General features: G+C 45.0%; 1 protein-coding gene and 1 long non-coding RNA gene across 5 annotated transcripts in view; one reads left to right on the top strand and one right to left on the bottom strand.

Moving 5' to 3' along the window:
- Positions 1–22,937, bottom strand: part of LOC128321953 (uncharacterized) — a 58,658-nt gene that overhangs the window by 4,430 nt on the left and 31,291 nt on the right. The gene's annotated exons all lie outside the window — the stretch shown is intronic.
- Positions 8,838–22,937, top strand: part of SNX31 (sorting nexin 31) — a 49,236-nt gene continuing 35,136 nt past the window's right edge. For 2 of the 4 annotated variants that reach the window (XM_053242551.1, XM_053242550.1), the window contains exons 1-4: positions 8,839–9,381; positions 11,526–11,600; positions 18,174–18,288; positions 20,114–20,178. In XM_053242551.1, coding sequence (XP_053098526.1) covers positions 8,923–9,381; positions 11,526–11,600; positions 18,174–18,288; positions 20,114–20,178 — 714 coding nt within the window. In that variant the 5' untranslated portion in view covers positions 8,839–8,922. Of the gene's footprint in view, positions 9,382–11,525; positions 11,601–18,173; positions 18,289–20,113; positions 20,179–22,937 lie in introns of all 4 variants that reach the window. The other 2 variants (XM_053242547.1, XM_053242548.1) reach the window with 2 other exon arrangements.

Genomic DNA, 22,937 nt, shown 5'->3' with positions numbered 1-22,937 from the left:
GCATTCTCTGAGCACAACTCCCAACGGTGGTGGGCGGCTCATAGATGCATGCTGCCGCCACTAGTCTCTGGAATTGTGAGGTGCAGCATTTTGCTCCTGCTAATTTGGTGGTGGGAGGTTTTTTAATTAAATGGTTTTTCTGCATACCTCATGGCCCCTCTTGTCTGTAGGGATTCTGTCCCTCCATTTGGGGTATCAGTGTGTCTATAGACAGGACACTCACTTTGCACATGGGGAAGTGATAGTGATGTGGGGGGGGGGGCTCACAAACTCAGGTGTCAGGGTTTTTCCTTTGTCTCTACAAATCTGTTAATTTTTGCACATTGCTGTGAGAAATCTGTGCTGCAGCCCACCCACCCCACTTGCTTGTGCTCAGTCAGCATATTCTTTTCTGGCTATTAACCCAGTTACTCAGCAGTTGTTCTCTTCTGTCTCACTTCTTGCCAGCATGCACTGCATTCCTGAGGCTTATGGTTGCATTGCCCTGCTGCAAGAGAACAGAAAGCAAACACACTGACCTGCCACCGACCCACAGACTAATACGCAAACCTATTCCAATTTTGCTGAATTGTCTACTGACCTGTCTTTAGTTGCAATTCTTAATTTTTGAAAGCCCTGAAACATGTTTGAAAGTTACCCCCATACCTTCTCCCACAAAGTGGCAGCTCCTAATCCCAAATGTTTTGGGTTCAGAGAGGAGACCAAATATGCTTGAAGGCATCATTCTTTATTACTCCACCACATAACCTAAATCTCCACTGAAAATTAGTATTAAGCCAAGGTCTTAATCTCTCTTGTTTCATACCAACTCCTGCTTTGTTTTCCTGTGTGAGGGAGTGGGAGAGGTATGCATTCAACTAAAGCTGAATTTACCAAACTTCAAAAATGAGTCCCATCCTGCAGAATATTATTGTTAAGAACGGATGCTGTTATAACATATGAACATGCATGGAATAGATCTAGATAATCTGTTTCCTCCAAGAGTCTTGGGTCTGCTCAGGAAGGGAATATTGGCCACAGGCCTATAGTTATTTATATGCTCTTGGTCCAGACTAGGTTTCTTTAGGAGTGGTCGAATAATAGCTTTCTTCAATGGAGCTGGGACTGCTCCCTCTCTCTCACTATATATATAGATAGATAGATAGAGATATACATACACACACACACACAACCCTGTGAAGTAGGTTAGGCAGAGAGATATGTGACTGGCCCAGAGTCACCCAGCTAATATCATGGCTGAATGGGAATTCGAACTCTGGTCTCCTCGGTCCTAGTCCAGCACTCTAACCACTACACCACACTAAAAACTCCCTCAATAGATTTAATAAGCCATCAAAGGCATAGGTCAAGCATAAACGTGGTCATATGAACTTGACTGAACACCTTGTCCACATCCTCTGGCACCAATAATTTAAACTCTTCCAGCAAAACTGGACCAGGTGGTACTCTGGACACCTCTCCTAATGACACTACATCAACTGTAGAGTCCAACTCATGACAAATGCAAGCAACTTTACCCTCAAAGTGCTATGCAAATATGTCACAGAATGCTACCGAGGGTTCTAATACATCTTGCCAGGGGGCAGATTTCAAGAGGCCCAGCATTCTCTTCTTGGATGTAGAGAATTTGGGGCAGGAGAAGTGAGTTACCTGAGCTATGAATTGATACTGTGGGTAGGAAAGGAAGGGTGGGGGTGGATCTGGGAGAGAGACAGAAGGGAAAGAGACTCCGACTGAAAGGAATTTATCTGTGCTAGAAAAGAATGAGCTGAAGTCATGAGCAAAAGCAGGGGAGAAGAAGAACACAGGAGTCCAGAAGAGGATGTCTCTTGTTCCTCAGCCTTTTCTGAAACCAGCTTGAACATCCAGCATTTCCCTTTCCACATAGGGCTCTAATCTGCGTTGGATGATCCTGAGCATTATTTTGCTAGCATGTGAAATTAAGGATATTGTGTGATGGTTTGTGCAATCTGTTAAGTCTCCTTTCTTTGGTATGGGTATGTAGACTGACCTCTTCCAATCTGTTGGCCACGATGGTGGTCTCCGATTTGCTGGCATAGTTTGGTTAGAGTCTTGACTGATTCTTCTTCTGTTGCCTGCCAGATTTCAGTAGCTATTCCATCAATTCCTGTAGCCTTCCAAGTTGGTAATGCTGATCTAATTTCATCTTCCTTGTACTAGAGGTTCTTGCAAGTAGGGAACATCTTCTAGAGCAGTGTTTCTCAACCTTTTTGGAGTCAAGGACTGCTAAATTCATCATGCAGAGTTTCAAGGACCGCTACATTTTTTGTGTGAAGTTTCTAGTCCCAGACCAGCAATTAGCAAAGGGGTTTCAAGTTTATCTATTAGTACAGGCATCCACAGGTGTTCACTACTCAAATGTCCTGATGGGCCAAAACTGACTGTGACTTGGCTCATGGGGGCCGAGGTCAATTTTTAGGGTGCTGATTATTAAAATAACACTTAATCAATCAATTAAATCAAAGTGAAATTAATGAAAATGAATTTAATCAATATTTAACTTTTGAAGTTCTGGCTCAAAAGGGGGAGGGAGGAAAGGATGAGACATCATGGCTCCCTGGCACCTGAGATTTGTCCAGTCCAGATTTAACATTACCATATTTTAAAAATAGGTTGCAACCTTACACTCCATTCTTCCAATTCTGTCTTTTCTTACTCCTCATCTATCTATTTTGCATATAAACATGCAGGCAGGAACTTGTGTCAAGTTCCTGTATACATAATATCTTGCTTCTTAAATGCATAAAAATAGTAATTTAATATTGCTTTTAAAATAGTACTCTCTCTTACACACACAGTACTCCCCCTCCAGCTTTCCTTCTCTCTTCATTTGGTAATCACTGCCCTTGCTCTCCTTAGCAAATGGGACAATGCATGTTTGCTACCATAAAACCAGCTTATCAACTTAATTGATAGGAAGCTTAAAACATGACATCTCATATCATACTGGAAGTCTGTAACCAAACATTATCCAAAAAACCTCCAAGCAGTACACTCAGAACTAAAACACAAATTACCTTGAAAAGGAATGTTATGGTAATAAACTTTACACATCAATATGGCATCCACATTAGGAAAGTAAACCACAGGGAATGGGGTGGGAGATTTAACCCTTCATACCACACATTCATATATATCCAGGTTTTTACAACTGTAATGATTTTTAGGCAGAGGTTTGAGGGGGGGAGTACTATGTACTCACACATGAGTGGGAAGACTTTTAGTGGGTCTCTTCTTCATCCTTCCTTCCCTCCTTCTCTCTCCTCTATTCACCATTTCATACCTTGCTACACCCAGCCCCTACTCCATCCCCTTTCTCGTGATCTCTTTTTTCCACTGGTTTTCTCAGTTCACACACATTGCACTAGTTCTCTCTCCTGCCTGCATGTTTGCTTTTAAAAATCCCAGTTTATGTTAGCTTCATCCCCTTTTTGGTAAGTCAGTAGCTCACCCTAGCCACTCCTTTCTTCATCTCCCTCACCCCCCCCCCCCACATTTTATTTCTCAGTTCACACAGATTGTACTTGGTTCTCTCCTATATGCTTGCTTTTAAAAATCCCATTTTATTTGATCTTCATCCCCTTTTGTTGAGTCAGTACATGATCAGCCAAGCAGTACACCCCCACCCCTCACCCCCACCCCTTTCATTCTTCTTATCTTTCCCTTCTTTTTTCATTTGATCAGCACTGTTGTTTACTTTTGTTTGTTTTATCTTTTGCCTCCCTGCCTTCCTCTTTTCCTCCTCTGTAGTAGTTCAGAACAGAGTTTATGCATGCAGAAGTTCAGAACAGAGATTATGCATGCAGCACTCCAGCCAAGCCAAGCACTCCCTCTCACTCGCCCTGCTACCTGCCTCGTGTGTGTTTCACCGGCTGCATACCAGTGATGTCACTCGCTCTCGCTATCTCCTCTCATCAAAGAGACTGGAGAGATTAGCTGGGAGTGAAAAAAGGCTGTCTGGGACTCCGGAGGAAGTCAGAGCCCTGCAGCGAAGGCTGCCTGGTTAAAGATTAGCTCCTGGGAGCTAATCTCCAGGGTGTTAAAGGACTGGCATGCTTGAAAAGGAGGGGGTGTTAAAGGACCAGCACTCAACCCCCTGGGGACCGGCAGTGGTCCGGGGACCAGCGGTTGAGAAACTGTGTTCTAGAGTATTTTGGACGTTGACATCCCTGCTGTACAGATTTTCAGTGTACTCCTTCCATCTCTGTTTGATCTTCTCTGAATCAATTACTATTTGTCTTTTGGCATCCCTTAACATACCAGGCACTATAACATACCAGGCACCGCTGGGTGAGGTCATCAGGAGATTTGGTGCTGGGTGTTATCAGTATGCTGATGACACCCAAATCTACTTCTCCTTTTCATCTTCAGGAAATGGCACTCACTCTTTAAATGCCTGCCTACAGGCAGTAATGGGCTGGATGAGGGAGAACAAATTGAAGCTGAATCCAAGCAAGACGGAGGTGCTCATTGTGGGGGCTCAGAATCTGAGGAGTGAGTTAGCACTCCCTGTGCTGGATGGGGTTACACTCCCCCAGAAGGAGCAGGTGCGCAGCTTGGGAGTACTCCTGGACCCAGGCCTCACCCTGGTTTCTCAGGTGGAGGCCATGGCCAGGAGTGCTTTCTATCAGCTTCGGCTGATTCGACAGCTGCGTCCATTCCTTGAGGAGGATGACCTCAAAACAGTGGTGCACCAGCTGGTAATCTCCCGGCTTGACTATTGCAATGCGCTCTACGTGGGGCTGCCTTTGTACGTAGTTCGGAAACTTCAATTAGTTCAGAATGCGGCAGCCAGATTGGTCTCTGGGGTAACCCGGAGAGACCATATTACACCTATTTTGAAACAATTGCACTGGCTGCCGATATGTTTCCGGGCAAAATACAAAGTGCTGGTGATTACCTTTAAAGCCCTGAATGGCTTAGGCCCGAGTTACCTTAGAGAGCGCCGCCTTCTGCATGATCCCCACCGCACATTAAGGTCATCTGAGGAGGTTCGTCTCCAGTTACCACCAGCTCGTCTGGTGGCGACTCAGAGGCGGGCCTTCTCTGTAGCTGCTCCGGGGCTGTGGAATGCGCTCCCTGCGGAAATCCGTAATTTGAATTCTCTATTAGCCCTCAGGAGAGCCCTTAAAACGTATTTCTTTGGCCTGGCTTTCCAGGGTTTTTAAATTCTAACCCAATTTTGGGGTTTTAAAATCCCAAAACATCTTTTTTAAGATTGGGTTTTAAGATTGGGTTTTAAAACCCCAATGCCTTATCTGTTTGTTGTAAACAACCAAGAGAAAATTAGTTTCTTCTTGGGTCTGGCTTCTAGTCTCTTCTGTTTCACAAATCTGGAGGGGAATCACCCTTAATACTTTCTCAAAATTTCTGATTGCTTAGTCTGGGACCATTAGCACTTTGACAATAGCACTCCATTTAGGGCTTTTTGTCTCTTAATTTAATTTCAGGCAGGATTCTTTCCCAGCTCTACCTGGAGATGCCAAGGATTGAAACCGAGACCTTAGGTAAAGCTTCACTTGGTGTAAAACGTTGCAACCCTAATTGCATTTTTTGAGGGTAAAAATATACTACTTTTCCATGAGATAATTTATTTAACTAATAAGACCACATCTATCTATATGGTTGCTAAGAGTAGACACCAACTTGATGGCACTTAATCAATAAGAGGGTTAACAGTAAAATACTATGGCTGCAATCCACAAATCACTGAAGGCTGATTAATTAATATCCATTTTGCACAACTGATGCAAAGAGCTAAGAGGACTTCTGAAATGAAAAGCACATCAATATGCTGAGGATTTCATTGTGTTAAGTGTAAAGATAGAGACTACTGCTTGACTGCATAGAGGAAGGAGCCAACGGCAAACCCATTGCAAAACCTAAACATATTTCTTTTTCCATTTCAAATACATAAAGATGACTATCACCTGATTTTTCTTCTGTTGAAACTGAGTAATAAGCATATTTAGCATGGTTGGGGGGGTTGGCGGGGGCGGGGAGAGAAACAGGAATGGAAGATTGGACAGAGTCTGTGTCATAGCTGTTGGAAGTTAAAGGACTTTGCGCTGTCTCTTTGCCTCAGACAGTGGAGGACAGACTAGTAAGTCAGAGGGCTAGAGAGTCAAGACATTGGTCATTCCTTCTCCACTGCTCTGATGCTATCCCTTTGAAATGTAGATTGCTACTCTTAGGGAATTCAACTTCCTCCTTCCTCTCTCTCTTCCTACCTGCCCGTCTACCTTGCAACATGGCAAGCCTCTCTCCCTGCACCATACAGTGAGGGAAATAAGTATTTGATCCCCTATCAACCAGCAAGATTTCAGGCTCCCAGGTGTCTTTTCACTATATGTAGGTAACGAGCTGAGATGAGGAACACCCTCTGTAAGGGAGTGCTCCTAATCCCAGCTTGTTACAGTACCTGTATAAAAGACACCTGTCCATAGAAGCAAGCAATCACTCAGCTTCCAAACTCACCACCATGCCCAAGACCAAAGAGCTGTCGAAGGATGTCAGGGACAAGGTTGTAGACCTGCACAAGGCTGGACTGGGCTACAAGACTATCGCCAAGCAGCTTGGTGAGAAGATGACTACAGTTGGCATGATAACTCGCAAATGGAAGAAACACAAAATAACTGTCAATCTCCCTCGGTCTGGGGCTCCATGCAAGATCTCACCTCGTGGAGTTGCAATGATCATGAGAACGGTGACAAAGCAGCCCAGAACTACACAGGGGGAACTTGTCAATGATCTCAGGGCAGCTGGAACCATAGTCACCAAGAAAACAATTGGTAACACACTATGCCGTGAAGGACTGAAATCTTGCAGTGCCTGCAAGGTCCCCCTGCTCAAGGCAGCACATGTACAGGCCCATCTGCAGTTTGCCAATGCACATCTGAATGATCCAGAGGAGAACTGGGCGAAAGTGTTGTGGTCAGATGAGACCAAAATCAAGCTCTTTGGCATCAACTCAACTCGCCGTGTGTGGAGGAGGAGGAGGAATGCTACCTATGAGCCCAAGAACACCATCCCCACCGTCAAACATGGAGGTGGACACATTATGCTTTGGGGGTGTTTTTCTGCTAAGGGGACAGGACACCTTCACCGCATCGAAGGGATGATGGACGGGACCATGTACCGTCAGATCTTGGGTGAGCACCTCCTTCCCTCAGCCAGGGCATTGAGAATGGGTCATGGATGGGTATTCCAGCATGACAATGACCCAAAACACACAGCCAAGGCAACAAAGGAGTGGCTCAAGAAGAAGCACATGAAGGTCCTGGAGTGGCCCAGCCAGTCTCCAGACCTTAATCCCATAGAAAATCTGTGGAGGGAGCTGAAGGTTCGGGTTGCCAAACATCAGCCTCGAAACCTTTCTGACTTGGAGAGGATCTGCAAAGAGGAGTGGGACAACATCCCTCCTGGGTTGTGTGCAAACCTGGTGGCCAACTACAAGAAATGTCTGACCTCTGTGATTGCCAACAAGGGTTTTGCCACCAAGTACTAAGACATCTTTTGTGAAGGGATCGAATACTTATTTCCCTCACTACAATGCAAATCCATCGCTGACTTTTGGGCACTGGGCTTTTGAGGGTTTGTTTGTTGTTGTTCTGTCTCTCACAGCTACAATAAACCTACCATTCCAATTATAGCCTGGTCATTTCTGTGTCAGAGGGCAAATGGACAAAATCAGCAGGGGATCAAATACTTATTTCCCTCACTGTATGTGCAGAGAAGATGCAGAATCCATCTGCATCCAGCTAGATAGATAGATTAAAGATCCTAACTCCTCACGTTCCTATCTAGAATGGAGTTCCTTAATAAATGCCTTTTATATTGATTTGAAACTATGAATTGGCTCCAAGTTACTTTACTCTCAGCACACACGCATGCCTAACTAAATTTCCGCTGTGTTGTGCCTCTGTGCACTCTGCTATAATGAGAAAGGGATTCTCTCACCACAGAGAATTTCCAACAATAGCAATAATTGGATTATGTTTATTGGCCTCTTTACCACTTATAACAGCCTTCAAACTAGCTACAATGAAACATACAAACACAGCACAGACAATAAAACAGGATAACATAAGACCAAGGATAATTGTTACCCACTGATAATTTACTCATTGAGAACACAAATTATATCTCTGGTGGGGAAGACACTGAGCAGAGCCTTAAGCAAGCCCAGCCCCGTTCCATACAGGTGGGGAAAATCTGATTACTATTTGCATGTCTAAATAACTTCAGTATTGGCATATTTGCTCCTTGTCTCTCACGGAAGCAAAGGAAAGTTTATGCAAGGAAACACTGGAGAAAAAAGGCCTCCTCCAGTAAAGGATAGGGTCTAGTATTTAGCATCATTAAAAAAAAAAAGCTTCTCAAAATGTACATCCTCCTTTATAGTTCGCAAAAGAACATTTAAGCAGATGGAGTTTCTTTCAAAAGAGCAGGGGGCAAACTCCTCACCCTCAATTATTAAGGTTAAATAATACCAGCCAGTAGACATTCACGTCACCACTGAACTGGTCTTTACAAGTTGCTTGATTCGAATCCCTTCACCCAGCAAGGCTTTAGAACAAAAGCTGCACGACACAACATGTGGAGTTTCCCTCATCATAGGTGCAGGATTTCTTGCTGGAACCAGAGCTGGCCATCCCACTTGAAGAATCCGGCATGGCTAGATTGTGGAGATCGGAAATGACGAAGCAGCACACGTGACCTCCGATTGCAGAGACACCCGGTGCAGTCTTTATTATTAATTAACCTAAATTTTCAATATAGCTAATAACAGAATTAATAGCAGCTACTCATAGCATAAACTCCCGCCGCCCGCAACCTTACAATCTAAAATCAAATAGATATGCAGCACATGGTTTTAGAGAAACATGAAGTGTGTAAAGGATGAAGTCTCCAAAATTGCTTGGTGGGTGGGAGCTGCCACTCCCTCCTTGGAGGAACCACCAATTTCTTGCTCAGCGTGCTAGGCAACATGCGGCTTTTTCCTCTGTCTGGCCAATGGAGGGACCTGCTGAGCTGAGCCGATCCTCAGCTGAGTTGCTGCCGCCGCGGCGTCCTCTCACGAAGAGCCCCAGCCAGCCGAGGGTTTCCCCCGCGTGCCACATCTCCACCTCCACCTGCTGCCCGCACCGCCTTGGAGCGGAGGGAGGAGACCAGAGCCGCGTCCCGTCTCCTCCATCACGTGGAGTGGGGGAATGCCCTCCCGCGGCAGCCCTGCCCTATTTGACCAGCCAGGCGAGCTGCGGACGGCGGTGGCTTGTCCTCCTCCTCCGCACAATGAAGATGCATTTCAGCATCCCTCTCTCCGAAGAGCTCCTGGAGAAGTTTGGCGGCCGTTATGTGGTGAAGTAGCTTTCCTAACCCAGCCGGGGTGGCGGGTGGCGGGTGGCGGCGAGGGAAAGCAGACCCGGTGGCTGCGCGGCTGCAGCAAGCTTCGCAGGGCGCAACCCCACAAGTTGGCGTTCTCCGCTTTGCCGCTTAAGAACGCGCCCGCAGGTATACACGGGCGGTTCGCTGTGCCGTGCCGTGCCCCTAATCCGCGTTAAGAACCGAACTGTGTCGTTCGGAATCGGCTTGTGTGGCTGTGGGAGGAGAAGAGCGAGTGAGGGCTCCTCCAGCAGAATCCACGCGTCTGCAGCATCTCGCCACTCTCCCTTGCAGGGCCGACCCAGGGGTCCTCCACCGCCCGTCCTTTGACAGAAGGGGTTGGTGGGGGAGGCATTGGAGGGCGAGTTGGTGTGGCGGAGCCGTTGCCAGCCCTCCGAAATTTGGCCTGGGTTATCCAGGGCTGTATCGGCCAGCCAGGGCACGATTGAAAACAATCTTGAAGGTTTTTAATGGGTTGGTATGGTGGCGGTGGCGCGGGGCGGGGGGGATGGCGGCGCGCGTGCAATCTCACGTAGTAGCTTCATTCAGAGTTGGTAACCCTAGTAGGAGGAAGGCTTGTGGGTGGGAGGGCGCAAAGGAAGGCTGGGCGTCAGGCAGCCTGGAGGACTAGGTGGGGTGAGCAATTGGTGTGTGCTTCCTATGTGCAAAGGATGGCAGGCAGGGAGGGGATTGCCAGAGGCAAATCCTTGAATGTATTGTGTCTGTGGGGAGACGTGCTGTAGTCCAGGTCCCGGAGAAATCTGTGTCTGGGTCAAAAAGCCCCCTATTTATGTTTCTGTGTGAGGAAGGAGAAGAGCCTGAGAGCGTGGAATACGTGAGGGAGGGACTGTAATCTAGTACGTGGCCGTGGGGTGGGGGGGCAGAGAGAGAGACTGACTGACTGAAGCCCTATTCTGACATTACGTTGTACGGCTGTACACAGCGGTGTAGGTGTAGCTGTAATTAAGCGAATGGGTTCAAAGAACCTGACCCCCCCAGCTTCACCCCTCTCTATTATCTTCATTATATCCCACACTCCGAGGGGCCACTGGGGAGAGGGGCAAACACAGGCCACCTTTCCCCTAGCTATGTACCTGTGTGTACAAGTATCTGTTGTACCTGTGTGTACAAGTATCTGTTTACAGGTGCATGCTTTTCTATGTACACATATTCTGACATGAAAGTGTTTGTGTGTGTGTGTAGAGGTGTCTGTACACATGTACATGTTTTTGTGTGAATGGCTGTACACAAGTTCATCTTAAAAGTGAACCTGGATACAGGCACCCTCAATGCAGAGTACAGAAAAGCACTGTGCTATGTACATGTATAGCACATAATGTGTACAAAGCCCAGATCTTTTCATGTGTATGCTGTGCATAGATTGGACATGCAGTGAACATAGTGTGGGAATAGGGCTTGTGTGATGATGGTACTCTTGTTCATTTTAAGAATGAACTCAAGAATAAGCCCCTTCAAATACCGAGTACAGATAGAAAGTATACTACTATGCATGCGTTGAACATAAGATGTGGATAAAAGTACATGTGAACAGATCTGTACATATACAGATAACATGTGTATAGGGATTATATAATTGTCAGAAATAAGGAAGAAAGATGAAATGCTATTGTGCCTCATTTTTGAGAACCCCTCTTTCATGACCTGTGAAGATCAGCAAACTGCTTTTGCAGAAAAGGTGATGGTTAAAAACCAACCAACCAAGGAACATGATGCAGTGTCTGAAATTCTGGATACCTGTTCTAGAACAGTGCTGATCTGGAATAAGAGAGGTTCTTTTAAGGTATATCTGGTATGAGTGGGTTATGCAGTGTGTGTGCACACATGGAGTGTGTGTCTTTGTGTCTGTGTGTGACAGCCAGACCCACCCACCCTGAGCGAGACTGAGTGTGACAAGCAATCAATGTACAAAGAGGATGGGAGACTGTAAAGCATAGATGTGTGGGTCATACAGGAGGATGCTTTGGTCTGGAGAACTTGTTGAATCTGCAGGAAAAGTTATGGAAGTAGACAAGGGGGCAGTATGAGTGCAGGAAATGGGTAATCACAAGTTCCCCAAACTCTCCCTAGAAGACTTATTTGGAGACTGTCTGTATTTTCAGCTGTACTCTTTGTATCTGGAAGGCTTCATTTTCTGCAAGGTGCGTTACAGTCAGTTGCATCGCTGGAATGAGCAGGTAAGATGTTCAAGTTCATTAAATACTCTCTCTCTCTTTCTTTCCACTGTTGCTTTCCTCATTTCAAGTACTTCTAAAACAACTTTCAGATGCTATATTTTATGTGGAAGCGGAGCATTCTCATACACTCACTGAACATAAGAACAGCCCTTCTGGATCAGGCCCAAGGCCCATCTAGTCCAGCATCCTGTTTCACACAGTGGCCCACCAGATGCCACTGGAAGCCTACAGGCAGGAGTTGAGGGCATGCTCTCTCTCTCCTGCTGTTACTCCCATGTAACTGGTATGGATAGGGAAGCATCACATAAATGTGTGTGACCATGAAAGGGTAAGCACAAATACAGATGCATTTGGATAAACAAGACAAAAAGACTGTCACTACTGTCACATCTGAGATGGTGTTGATGTGGATGTGAAACTTTCGTCAGTTTTCCTTTTTTTTAAATAACTGCTTTTCAGTTCTATCTATGAAGATGAGACAATTGCATCTTTTTAATCTACTAGTTTTAATGAGACACTATGCATTGGACAGCATCCTAGTTGAACTGACTAGAGTTTTGGGGGCTTCAGTGTCTCTGAAAAGGGCCTGGACAGAGCTCTGTATGTCCAGCTTATGGACTAAAGTTCCTTCATTGACATCACAACACAGACTGTAATATTTGTATGTACCATAGCAGATCCCTTGTCCGGGTGCCTAGACAATGTTTGGAACAAATTAAAGAAAAGGGAAGAGGGGAATATAGGGTGGGTTCAGGCATCGCACAGAACCATGGTTTACCCACACTAGTCAGCAAACCATGGTTTATTTCAGGTAGTCATACAATGAACCCAAGGTTCAAAGTTTGTTGTAACTGTGGTCTTGTGTGATATCTGAATCTGTAATGGTTTAATCTTTGTTTCAGTAGCTCCACCCATGCAGGGCTCTCTTACAGAGTTAGGCAAACCAAGATCATTTGAGGGGAAGGAGTACAACCTGAACAAATTACAATGTAGTGAAACTAACCAAGATTTGGTGATTGTGTTGCAATCCATGTTTGCTAAATAAACCTTAGTTAAGATAAACCATGGTTCTGTGTGATGTCTGGACCAGAGTGGAAGGAAGACTTACTGAGCATATACCTGTTCCTGAACTAGGCTTTTCAGAGATGGAGGCGAAAGAACTGAGTCAAATAGAAGTGACAAGAGATGATGTTCTAAACTGGAACAACTGAAAACTAGCAAATTGCCTTGGCCGGATGGCATCCATCCAAGAGTCCTCAAAGAACTCAAATGTGAAATTGCTGACCTCCTTGCTAAAATATATAACTTATCCCTGCAATCAGGCTCTGTACTGGAGGACTGGAAAGTAGCAGATGCAACACCGATTTTCAAAAAGGGATTCAAGGGCGATCCTGGAAATTACAGGCCGGTTAGCTAAACGTCCATTCCAGGCAAATTGATGGAAAGCATCCTCAAGGATAAAATTGTAAAGCACATAGAAGAACAGGCCCTGCTGAGAGAGAACCAGCATGGCTTCTACAAAGGTAAATCTTGCCTGACCAACCTTTTGGAGTTCTTTGAGAGTGTCAACAAGTGTGTGGATCAAGGTGATCCAGTTGACAAAGTATACCTGGACTTCCAAAAAGCTTTTGACAAAGTTCCTCATCAACGACTCCCGAGGAAACTTAGCAGTCATGGGATAAGGGGACAAGTACATGTGTGGATTGCTAACTGGTTGAAGGACAGGAAACAGAGTAGGGATAAATGGCGAGTTTTCACAGTGGAGGGAAGTAAGAAGTGGGGTCCCACAGGGATCTGTACTGGGACCAGTGCTTTTGAATTTATTCATAAATGATCTAGAAGCAGGGGTAAGCAGCAATGTGGCCAAATTTGCAGATGATACCAAACTCTTTTGGGTAGTGAAATCCAAAACAGATTGTGAGGAGCTCCAAAAGGATCTCTCCAAACTGGGTGAGTGGGTGACAAAATGGAAAATGCAGCTCAGTGTTGGCAAGTGTAAAGTGATGCACATTGGGACGAAAAACCTCAACTTCAAGTATATGTTGATGGGATCTGAGCTGTTGGTGACTGACCAGGAGAGGGATAGGAACATAGGAAACTGCCATATACTGAGTCAGACCATTGGTCTATCTAGCTCAGTATTGTCTTCACAGACTGGCAGTGGCTTCTCCAAGGTTGCAGGCAGGAATCTCTCTCAGCCCTATCTTGGAGAAGCCAGGGAGGGAACTTGAAACCTTCTGCTCTTCCCAGAGCGGCTTCATCCCCTGAGGGGAATATCTTGCAGTGCTCACACATCAAGTCTCCCATTCAGATGCAACCAGGGCAGACCCTGCTTAGCTATGGGGACAAGTCATGCTTGCTACCACAAGACCAGCTCTCCTCTCGATCTTGGGGTCATTGCGGACAGCTCATTGAAAATGTCAACTCAGTGTGTGGCAGCTGTGAAAAAGGCCAATTCCATTCTAGGGATCATTAGGACCAGGATTGAAACTAAAACTGCTAATATTATAATGCCCTTATACAAAACTCTGGTGTGGCCACACCTGGAGTACTGTATACAATTCTGGTCACCACATCTAAAGAAAGACATTGTAGAACTGGAAAAGGTGCAGAAGAGGGCAACCAAGATGATCAGGGGCCTGGAGCACCTTTCTTATGAGGCAAGGCTACAACACCTGGGGCTATTTAGTTTAGAAAAAAGGCGACTGCAGGGAGACATGATAGAGGTCTATAAAATCATGCATGGTGTGGAGAAAGTGGATAGAGAGAAAATCTCCCTCTCACATAACACTAGAACCAGGGGTCATCCCATGAAATTGATTGCCAGGAAATTTAGGACCAGCAAACAGAGGTACTGTTTCACACAACGCATAATGAACTTCTCTGCCACAAGATGTGGTGACAGCCAACAACCTGGATGGCTTTAAAAGGGGTTTGGATAACTTCATGGAGGAGAGGTCTATCAACAGCTACTAGTCAGAGGGCTATAGGCTACCTCCAGCCTCACAGGCAGGATGCCTCTGAGTACCAGGTGCAGGGGAGTAACAGCAGGAGAGAGAGAGCATGCCCTCAACTCCTGCCTGTAGGCTTCCAGCGGCATCTGGTGGGCCACTGTGTGAAACAGGATGCTGGACTAGATGGGCCTTGGCGCTGATCCAGCAGGGCTGTTCTTATGAAGACAGTCTGTTTTGTCTAGAATTCTTCCATTGATTTATTTAGCTCAGAAAGCCCTCCATTAAAGGCTTAAGCCGCCTTCTTCCACCAGATTAGCTATTCTATGGAGTTCTGGTGTATGTCCAAAAAGAAGAATTGAGTGACGTTGAGAAGAACATGTTTCTCTTACTTCTCAGATGCTCTTAACAAGAGCCAGTGATATTAATAATCTGTGAAGACCACCTCCTCCAGGCATGAAAAACAATAGCTATCTCTGAGACTCTTATCGAAAGGAAAACTCAAATTTTGTTGTTTCCAGCATGCATTTAATTCTGCCCACTAAAAATATATGAATTCAGATTCCAAGGCATATATACCTTAAGAACAAAAAAGAAACCTACTACCCTAATTCTAAAGGTACATGTAACCATGCTGGTGTACAAAGCAGTGTGAACCAATATAGCTACAGTAGCATTCTATCTGAAACAAGCACGGCATCACCATCCTTTTGTGCCTTGTGCCAGTTGCACAGTCCTGTTCTAACACCTTGTTCTCGGACACCAAGCATGTAGATTTGCTCCAAAATGACTCTTCCTGGTACCTGAAAAAATGTTTGATTGCACTAGGAGGATGAGGAAGCACTGAGGGTGAGGAAGCAGCCACCCTGCCAGCTTGCTTCCACATTTCTTAACTTCTTTGCACTTCTATAATATTTTTATTCTCTGTAGAAAATTATGTTATGATGTGTGTCTCAGAGCAAACTCGCATGAGGGACAGAAATGCTGAATGATCCCTGCTGAGCTGACTGTCTAGGCTTCTCCTAAAAGTATTCTGTTTTAGGAATAGTTTAAAACTATCAGTAGGTTCAAAATGCTTCCACCGCCACCCCTCTTATAGACAGAAATTATCTGGGCTTGGGATGAGAAACCCAGAAAAAAACCTCGCTTAATTTGGCTCTTGGACAAGTACAAAAATCTTCCACATGCAAGCCTATGCGTGGTGAGAAAACGGATAGTTGCTGAATGTTTGAGGGTGTGTTTGTACCAGAGAACCCCGCTCACCCCCTTTCTGAGTTAAAAACCAACTCAGAGGTTTGTAAAAAGAAAAGAACTAAAAAAAAAAAACCCACCCCCAATTTTACAGTTACTATAGTCTGCTTCCATCTGAGGCTTTCTCAGCTTTAAATACAGTTAAAAATACTTAATAGTTTACAAAAATAGGTTGTCTTAATACACACTTAAATGTTTATAGAGTGTTTTGCAACACCCTAGGTAGGGTGAGCGTAGGCTAGTGTTTCTTATTTTAATTATGTTACAGGTAAACAATAATAGAACAGTATAAGGAATATGCAAAAGCACGCACACCAAAGAAATAGAACATCCCTAACACAAATTCTGACTAAACAAACTTTCCCCTAGACTAAATTTCCCTTTTCCTTGAACTCATCAAACTTCTGGAGGGACTTCAAGCCTCCTGTAATCCCGTTTTTCCAGGATTTACAGTTATCTTCCCTCAGCCAACCTCCATGGTCATATGTCCGCCTGTGTACCTCCAGCCAAGCTGCTTCCACAAAGAACTCCCTAGCAACAGCTTTCTAGGTCCCACCCTCCCGGTGTGCTGTGCCTGAGCCCTGGAGTTCACCAGCCTGTCAGTCAAGACAAAGGATCATTTCTGGTTGGCTCTTTAGAGCAGGAATTCTCAGCTTTGGGTCCCCAGATGTTATTGGACTTCAACTCCCATAATCCCCAGCCAAAGGCCGCTGGGGATTATGGGATTTGAAGTCCAAAAACATCTGGGGACCCAATGCTGAGAACCCCTGCTTTAGAGGGAGGGGAAGCTGGTCACTACAGCTGTGTTATTTTATATTGTAGGCATTATCTGGACTGAGCGCCATTGAAATGATTGATTATTGTAGTCATGATTAACATATCCCATTAATTTCAGTGGGATTAGTCATGAATGACTTCGTCTGGAATGGCCCAATTTTTTTAAAGGTTGCGCTCTACTGAGTTGTCCCTTTCTGCTCCACCATATGCGTAAAGAGTCTTTTCTACCCCTTTCTATGCCGCATGAGTTTTGTACAGCAATGCAGCTGGTGATCTTGATGGTGCTGCTTCTGCTACGTATTGTCGACCCACCTGCTGTACCACCACAACACCCTATATTGGCACATGATGCTGGCACACTGCCATAGATCTCGGCTGTACAACTTCAGCCCTCCAACCATTGTAGGACTACGACTCCCATAATCTCTAGCCACAGTACTAATAGTCGGGGATGATGGGAGTTGTAATCCATAAGCAGCTGGAGGGCCAAAGTTGGGCAGCCCTGCCACAGATAGTGGTGCTATAGTCACAGTACTCCATATTATATATTTATCTCTTGGCATGCTAGGATAAACTGCATGTTGTCTGGGATCCAGATCAGCAAAAGTGGCTGCTTCACTTGTGCATGGAACTTTTAAGCTCCTACTTCTAAACTTTAGCTCCACACATCCCATAAAAAGCTGCCTCCCAGCTTTCTGGAATGGCACCCCATAAAGTTCAACGAGATGCTGTCGGAAATAATTCTTCCTCCTTCCCCATGTGTGAGCAGAAACACATACTGCTTTGTGCACTGGGGAGAGGAGTTGGATTTTACCTGCTATATTTTAAGAACATAAGAATTGCCTTCTTGTATCAGAACTGCTAATCCTATCTCCAACAATTGCCCTTGAGAAACTCAACAAGCAAACTATGGCAGGATAAAGAGCAAGATAGTAGTTTCTGCTTTATACAGCATTAACTCCAGTTGGATGAACTAATATTTGTCAGAGTGATTTCCAGACTAGCTGCACATCAGCAGCAAAATGCCTCCATTTGGGCAAGTCACATTCAAAACGTAAACAGCAGGGGGAGCAGTCTCGCAGCAACAAACAACCTGAAAAAACAGCAACTTTTTCATGCCGGATATACAACATCCTAGCTCTATATTGTAGCAATTAAATTCGAAACAAGGCATTGAAAATGTGAATGGTACCCTGCTCTCCGCGTGCGTGGGACTGCGGTGTCACAACGCAAGAAATGTGGAAGCGCACTTCCGCGATAAGTCCTGAGCCCGTTGTAGGGTCTAGTCTAGAAAGCGCCCAGGTAAAACAGTTCTAAATACAGCTGGTTTAGACACCAGTCAGTACTTCTCCTGTGCTACCCCTGATTTATGGGCTCACAGAGACCTGGAAACTAAGTTTAGACAACATGAACAGACTGATTAAAGCTTCTTTGTTTAAACCAAAATCTTGGAGGTCATTTCCCTCAGGGTTGCATTGACGATGTCTTCATAGTGCTTGAGTGTTTCTATTATTTGGCATCTGGTAACACTGTTGAACTATAAAGACACCAGGATTAGATTGGTATCCATGTACTTATTTAATTATCTTTTCAGCTAAGACGGGTCTTTGGAAGAGTCGTGCCTTCATTTCCTCCCAAGTTCTACCTTGCAATGACTAAAGCAATGGCTGATGAAAGGAGGGCTCAGCTAGAACAGTATCTGCAGAATGGTACAGCATATGTCTTTCTTTTTTGTTTTTAAACAGACCATAACTTTTAATGACGCAAATGTTAGATTTGTACATGCTGTGATTTCATAGAACTATCAACTGCTGGAAGGTATCTCTTCCACTCCATTGTCTCAGTAGAATTAACAGATGTATTCTTTAAAAAATAGACAGATGTTGGTCTAGCTTCATTTAAAAAAACCTCCACTGAATAAGAGTCTACAATGCTGCTATTCCTTGTTTTGGCCAATGGCCCTCCAGGTGGCTTTCAAAAAGACCTCAGCAACAACTCAGTTACAATAAAATCTGTATATAATATCTGTTCAGCTTGGTTTCCTGCAACTTAAAGATTGCTCAGTAATAAAAGAGAGAACTTCCAAGTCTTGGGTTGAAATCTTAAAAATCCTTGCATGTTTTGAATCTGCCTCTTTGTCAGAGGGTTTATAAGATTTTATTTTATGTATGAATCTTATTTATAATGGAATTTATATCCCATCTTTCCACTTATGAAACTTCCCAAGGTAAATAACAAGGAGGTTAAAAATTAATAATAATACAAAATAGATTGTATTTGTAATAGGGAGCCAGCGTGTAGTGGTTAGAGTGCCGGACTAGGACCGGGAAGACCCGAGTTCAAATCCCCATTCAGCCTTGATACTAGCTGGGTGACTCTGGGCCAGTCACTTCTCTCTCAGCCTAACCTACTTCACAGGGTTGTTGTCAGGAGAAACTTAAGTATGTAGTACACTGCTCTGGGCTCCTTGGAGGAAGAGTGGGATATAAAATGTAAATAATAATAACAACAAACAACAACATCATCATCATCATCATCACACCATCAAAGGAGACAGATGGCAGAGAAAACAATTCAAAACCAGTAAAATAACAAACTAAATTAAGCATCTACTTAAACAAAAATATTTTAAGGAGACAGCAAAAAGACATGGGAAGCTGCCTTACAGTGAGTCAAACCTTTGGTCCATCTAGCTCAGTATTGTCTACACCAGAGATTCTCAAACATGGGTCCTCAGGTGTTATTGGACTTCAACTCCCATAATCCCCAACCAAAGGCCACTGAGGCTGGGGATTATGGGAGTTGAAGTCCAATAACACCTGAGGACCCAAGTTTGAGAATCCCTGGTCTACACAGACTGGCAGCGGCTTCTCCAAGGTTGCAGGCAAGAGTCTCTCTCAGCTCTATCTTGGAGATGCCAGGGAGGGAACTTGGAGCCTTCTGCATGCAAGCAGGCAGGTGTTCTTCCCAGAGTGGTCCTGTCCCCTAATGGGAATACCTTACAGTGCTCACATGTAGTCTCCCATTCAAATGCAAACCAGGGCAGAACGTGCTTAGCAAACGGGAGAACTTATGCTTGCTACTGCATGTCCAGCTCTCCTCCCTTTTTAGGGGGAAACAGTAAGGAGGGAGATATGGGTAATCCAGGACACGGAGTTCTACAATCTGAGCAATGGTACAAAGGAAGCCCTTTCCCATGTTCATGTCAAACATGCCTCAGGTAGAGGTGGGACGAACAAGAGAGCCTCCCCAATTGACCTCAATGTAAAGGCAGAATCTTATACGATCATCTCTCTTGAGTGCCATTCTATACAGTCCTTCATGGATATGCTGTAAATGTATTGGTATTAATTCATTGAGATCTTTTATTGTTCTCTACCATGTTCATCTTGGAGATATGTGGATTATTATTATTATTATTATTTTAAAGCAGTTTCATTATGAGTCTTGGAAAGGTAAAATGATAGAATGGGTTCATTTTCAGATATACATATTCCTTTCTTTAAGTAATCAGTCTTGATTTTTGCATTTCAGTGTCGATTGATCCAGCTATTACAAACAGTGATGTCTTCATTAGTTTCTTTAGGAAATTACAGCAGGTAAGTAAGACGGTTTCACAGCAATGTGATTTGAAAAATCAGTGGTTTGGGCTCTTTGGCACTGAATTGTCTTGAGTCTTCCTTCATCTTATACTTTAGTTTTGCTTGTACCTCTAGCAAGGAATGCTAGGTATTGTCCTTGTAGATTAAAAACTGACTGCTTATTCAGAAGTAACAATTTATTAATAAAACTTGCATGCTTCATTGAGTTAGCTATCAGTGTTTGAAGAAATTTATTGTACTGGCAATAATTGTCTTGACTTCCTCCTTCAGTATTAATTAATTAATTCTATCTCCTTGGACTGACCCCAGGAAGAACTAAAATAATGGGTAAAAACTGCACTTTCTGGCTGCTTCAGGGAGAACAGTTATCCCTTGCCTACTGAGGTTTTACGAACTGCAGTTTTGAGTATCCATGACTGGGAGTTTGTGCTTGGTCTTGCTTAACGTAACTTAAGTATTTGCAATTCCCCCTCCTCTCTGCCCCAACCAGCATGAGGCTCACAACCAGGGCTCCCTCCTCCCCACCAAGCACCTATTCCCTCCTCCCTACCCTCCCTTTCAGATGCACCCGTCACCCCGAACCTCTCACTGGCTTCCCTCCATCATGGGATTCCCTCCCTCACTTCTCTCTTAGGTGCCCTCATGTGCCCCTCAATAGAGGGGAAGACACATTGTAGCTCTGAAGCTAGAAAGCAGCAAAACAAAAACATTGTGGACATCAGAACCAAGCCACCATTCCTGCACCCACATTTCCCCTCCTCCACCTCTGCCACCCCCAATGTCACCTTCTCCCTCTCACATCAGTTGTTTCTGCCTTAGTTCCAGTGTTTTATTAGCACACACTTGTGCACAAGCTACCCTCATGGGCACTAGATCTCAGAATGAGGAGCGCCTTTTTAATCACACTCCTGCACTCACTCCTCCCAATCCATCAATCACAGCTGCAGAGCACTGAAGGCTCTCTTACTCCGGATGCTGCAAAATGGACCTGAAGAAGAGGCTCTTAGATTTAAGCAAATGGAGCTGCTGGGTGCTGCTGTGCCTTGACAGTCTCCCAGGTGTGCATGTTGGGAGCAGGAGGGCATGAATAGAAGATGGCTCACCATTTCCTCTGCTCTCAATTTCCCTCCTCTTCTTCTCGCCATTTCCCTTGTCCCCTGCCACACCTCCGCTCTCCATTTCCCTCCGCAGCCATTTCTCTCTGCATGCCAGCGTGCACCTACGGTTGGGGCTTACAGCAGGGGGCAACTCCCTGTCTGCAGCTTCCTGCCTGGACCTCTTGCCGCCTCCTGGTCTCGGTTTACAGCACAGTACTGTGAGTGACTTCAAATCTCCCCGCCACCTATTTCTGTGGTTCTCCTACCTAAACCCTCATTCCCATTTATTCCTATTACTCCCCAACCACAAATTTGCCAACTGCGGGTTTTTCCAAGATGTAACCCTCGCGGTTGGCAAGGGATGACTGTATATTTTTAATATGTATTTTCCCTTCTTCCTGGGGGCAGTGCCAGGAGCAGCCCCCTAGAAATTAGATTGGCTGGAGCAGCTTGAGTAGCAGCTGTTCCAGCCAGTCAGACCAAAAGAGGAAGTTGCAGGCAGGGGAGGAGGGGCTGGAGGAAACTGCTTGCTCTAGAGGATTCCTTGGCTTGCTGCTAAGTGGGATCTTTTACTAGCTTGTTTGTTCGGTGGGAGGAAGAATGCAATCCCTGCTTTCTCCTTTCTGTCCCTCTTTCTGTCTTTTGCATCAGCCTTTTCCTTTTCTGCCTTTCTCCCTGCTTTTTGCCCTGGCTTTTCTGCTTCTGCACACCCACCCCGCTCTACAAAACATTTCTGTTTTCTACTTTTGCCCCTGCTTTTCTGCCCCCCCCTTTCCGTTTTCCTCCAAGCTGACAGGCCCAAGCCTGCTAGGCTCTATCCTCGGTGACCAGGTTCTTCCCTGCTCCAATGCCTACCAGCCGCTTCTGCATTCATTCATTCATTCATTCATTCAGTTGATACCCTGCCCAAACTTACGTCTCTGGGTGGCTAACAACAATTAATTTGTATAACCTTTGGCTAAAATAAGTAATAAGCATTGTATTGAGTATTTTTACCCTTCCTTTGTTGATTCTTCTGGAACTCTCAGCAGCATTCGATACCATTGAGCATGGTGTCCTTCTGGGTCATCCCTCCGGTTTGGGATTTGGGGGCACTGTTATACAGTGGCTCCGCTCGTACCTGGAGGATTGTGCTCAGAAGGTGGTGCTGGGGGATGCCTGTTCCACGTTTTGGCCTATGGGATGCCGCAGGGGTTCTATTCTGCCCCCTATGCTATTTATTGATTTAAAATATTTCTATACAGCCCAAAGCCTATTTAACACCTGTATGAAACCTTTGGGAGAGGTAAACCACAGTTGTGGGCTGTGATACCATCAATGTGCTGACGACACCCAGCTCTACCTATCTCTTAAGTCAGCAGATACTAGGGAGGCAGGGGATGCTCTGAACTGGGTGGGGGCAAACACGCTGAAACTTAATCCAGATAAGATGGAAGTGCTCTGGGTTGGTAAAACTGACCATCCAAGTAGTGAGGTAAATCTGGTTTTGGACAGGGTCACACTCGCTCTGAAAGACAAAGTCTGCAGCTTGCGGGTGTTTCTGGACCCAACGCTGTCCTTGGATGCACAGATGGCGCAGTGTGCATAAGCGCCTTTTACAAGATGCAGCTGGTGTGCCAGCTGAGACCTTACTTGGAGAAGTGGACCAGACCTCAGTCA

This window comes from Hemicordylus capensis, chromosome 4, assembly GCF_027244095.1.
Source record: "Hemicordylus capensis ecotype Gifberg chromosome 4, rHemCap1.1.pri, whole genome shotgun sequence".
NCBI lineage: Eukaryota > Metazoa > Chordata > Lepidosauria > Squamata > Cordylidae > Hemicordylus > Hemicordylus capensis.
This window is presented reverse-complemented; position numbering and strand designations above follow the sequence as displayed.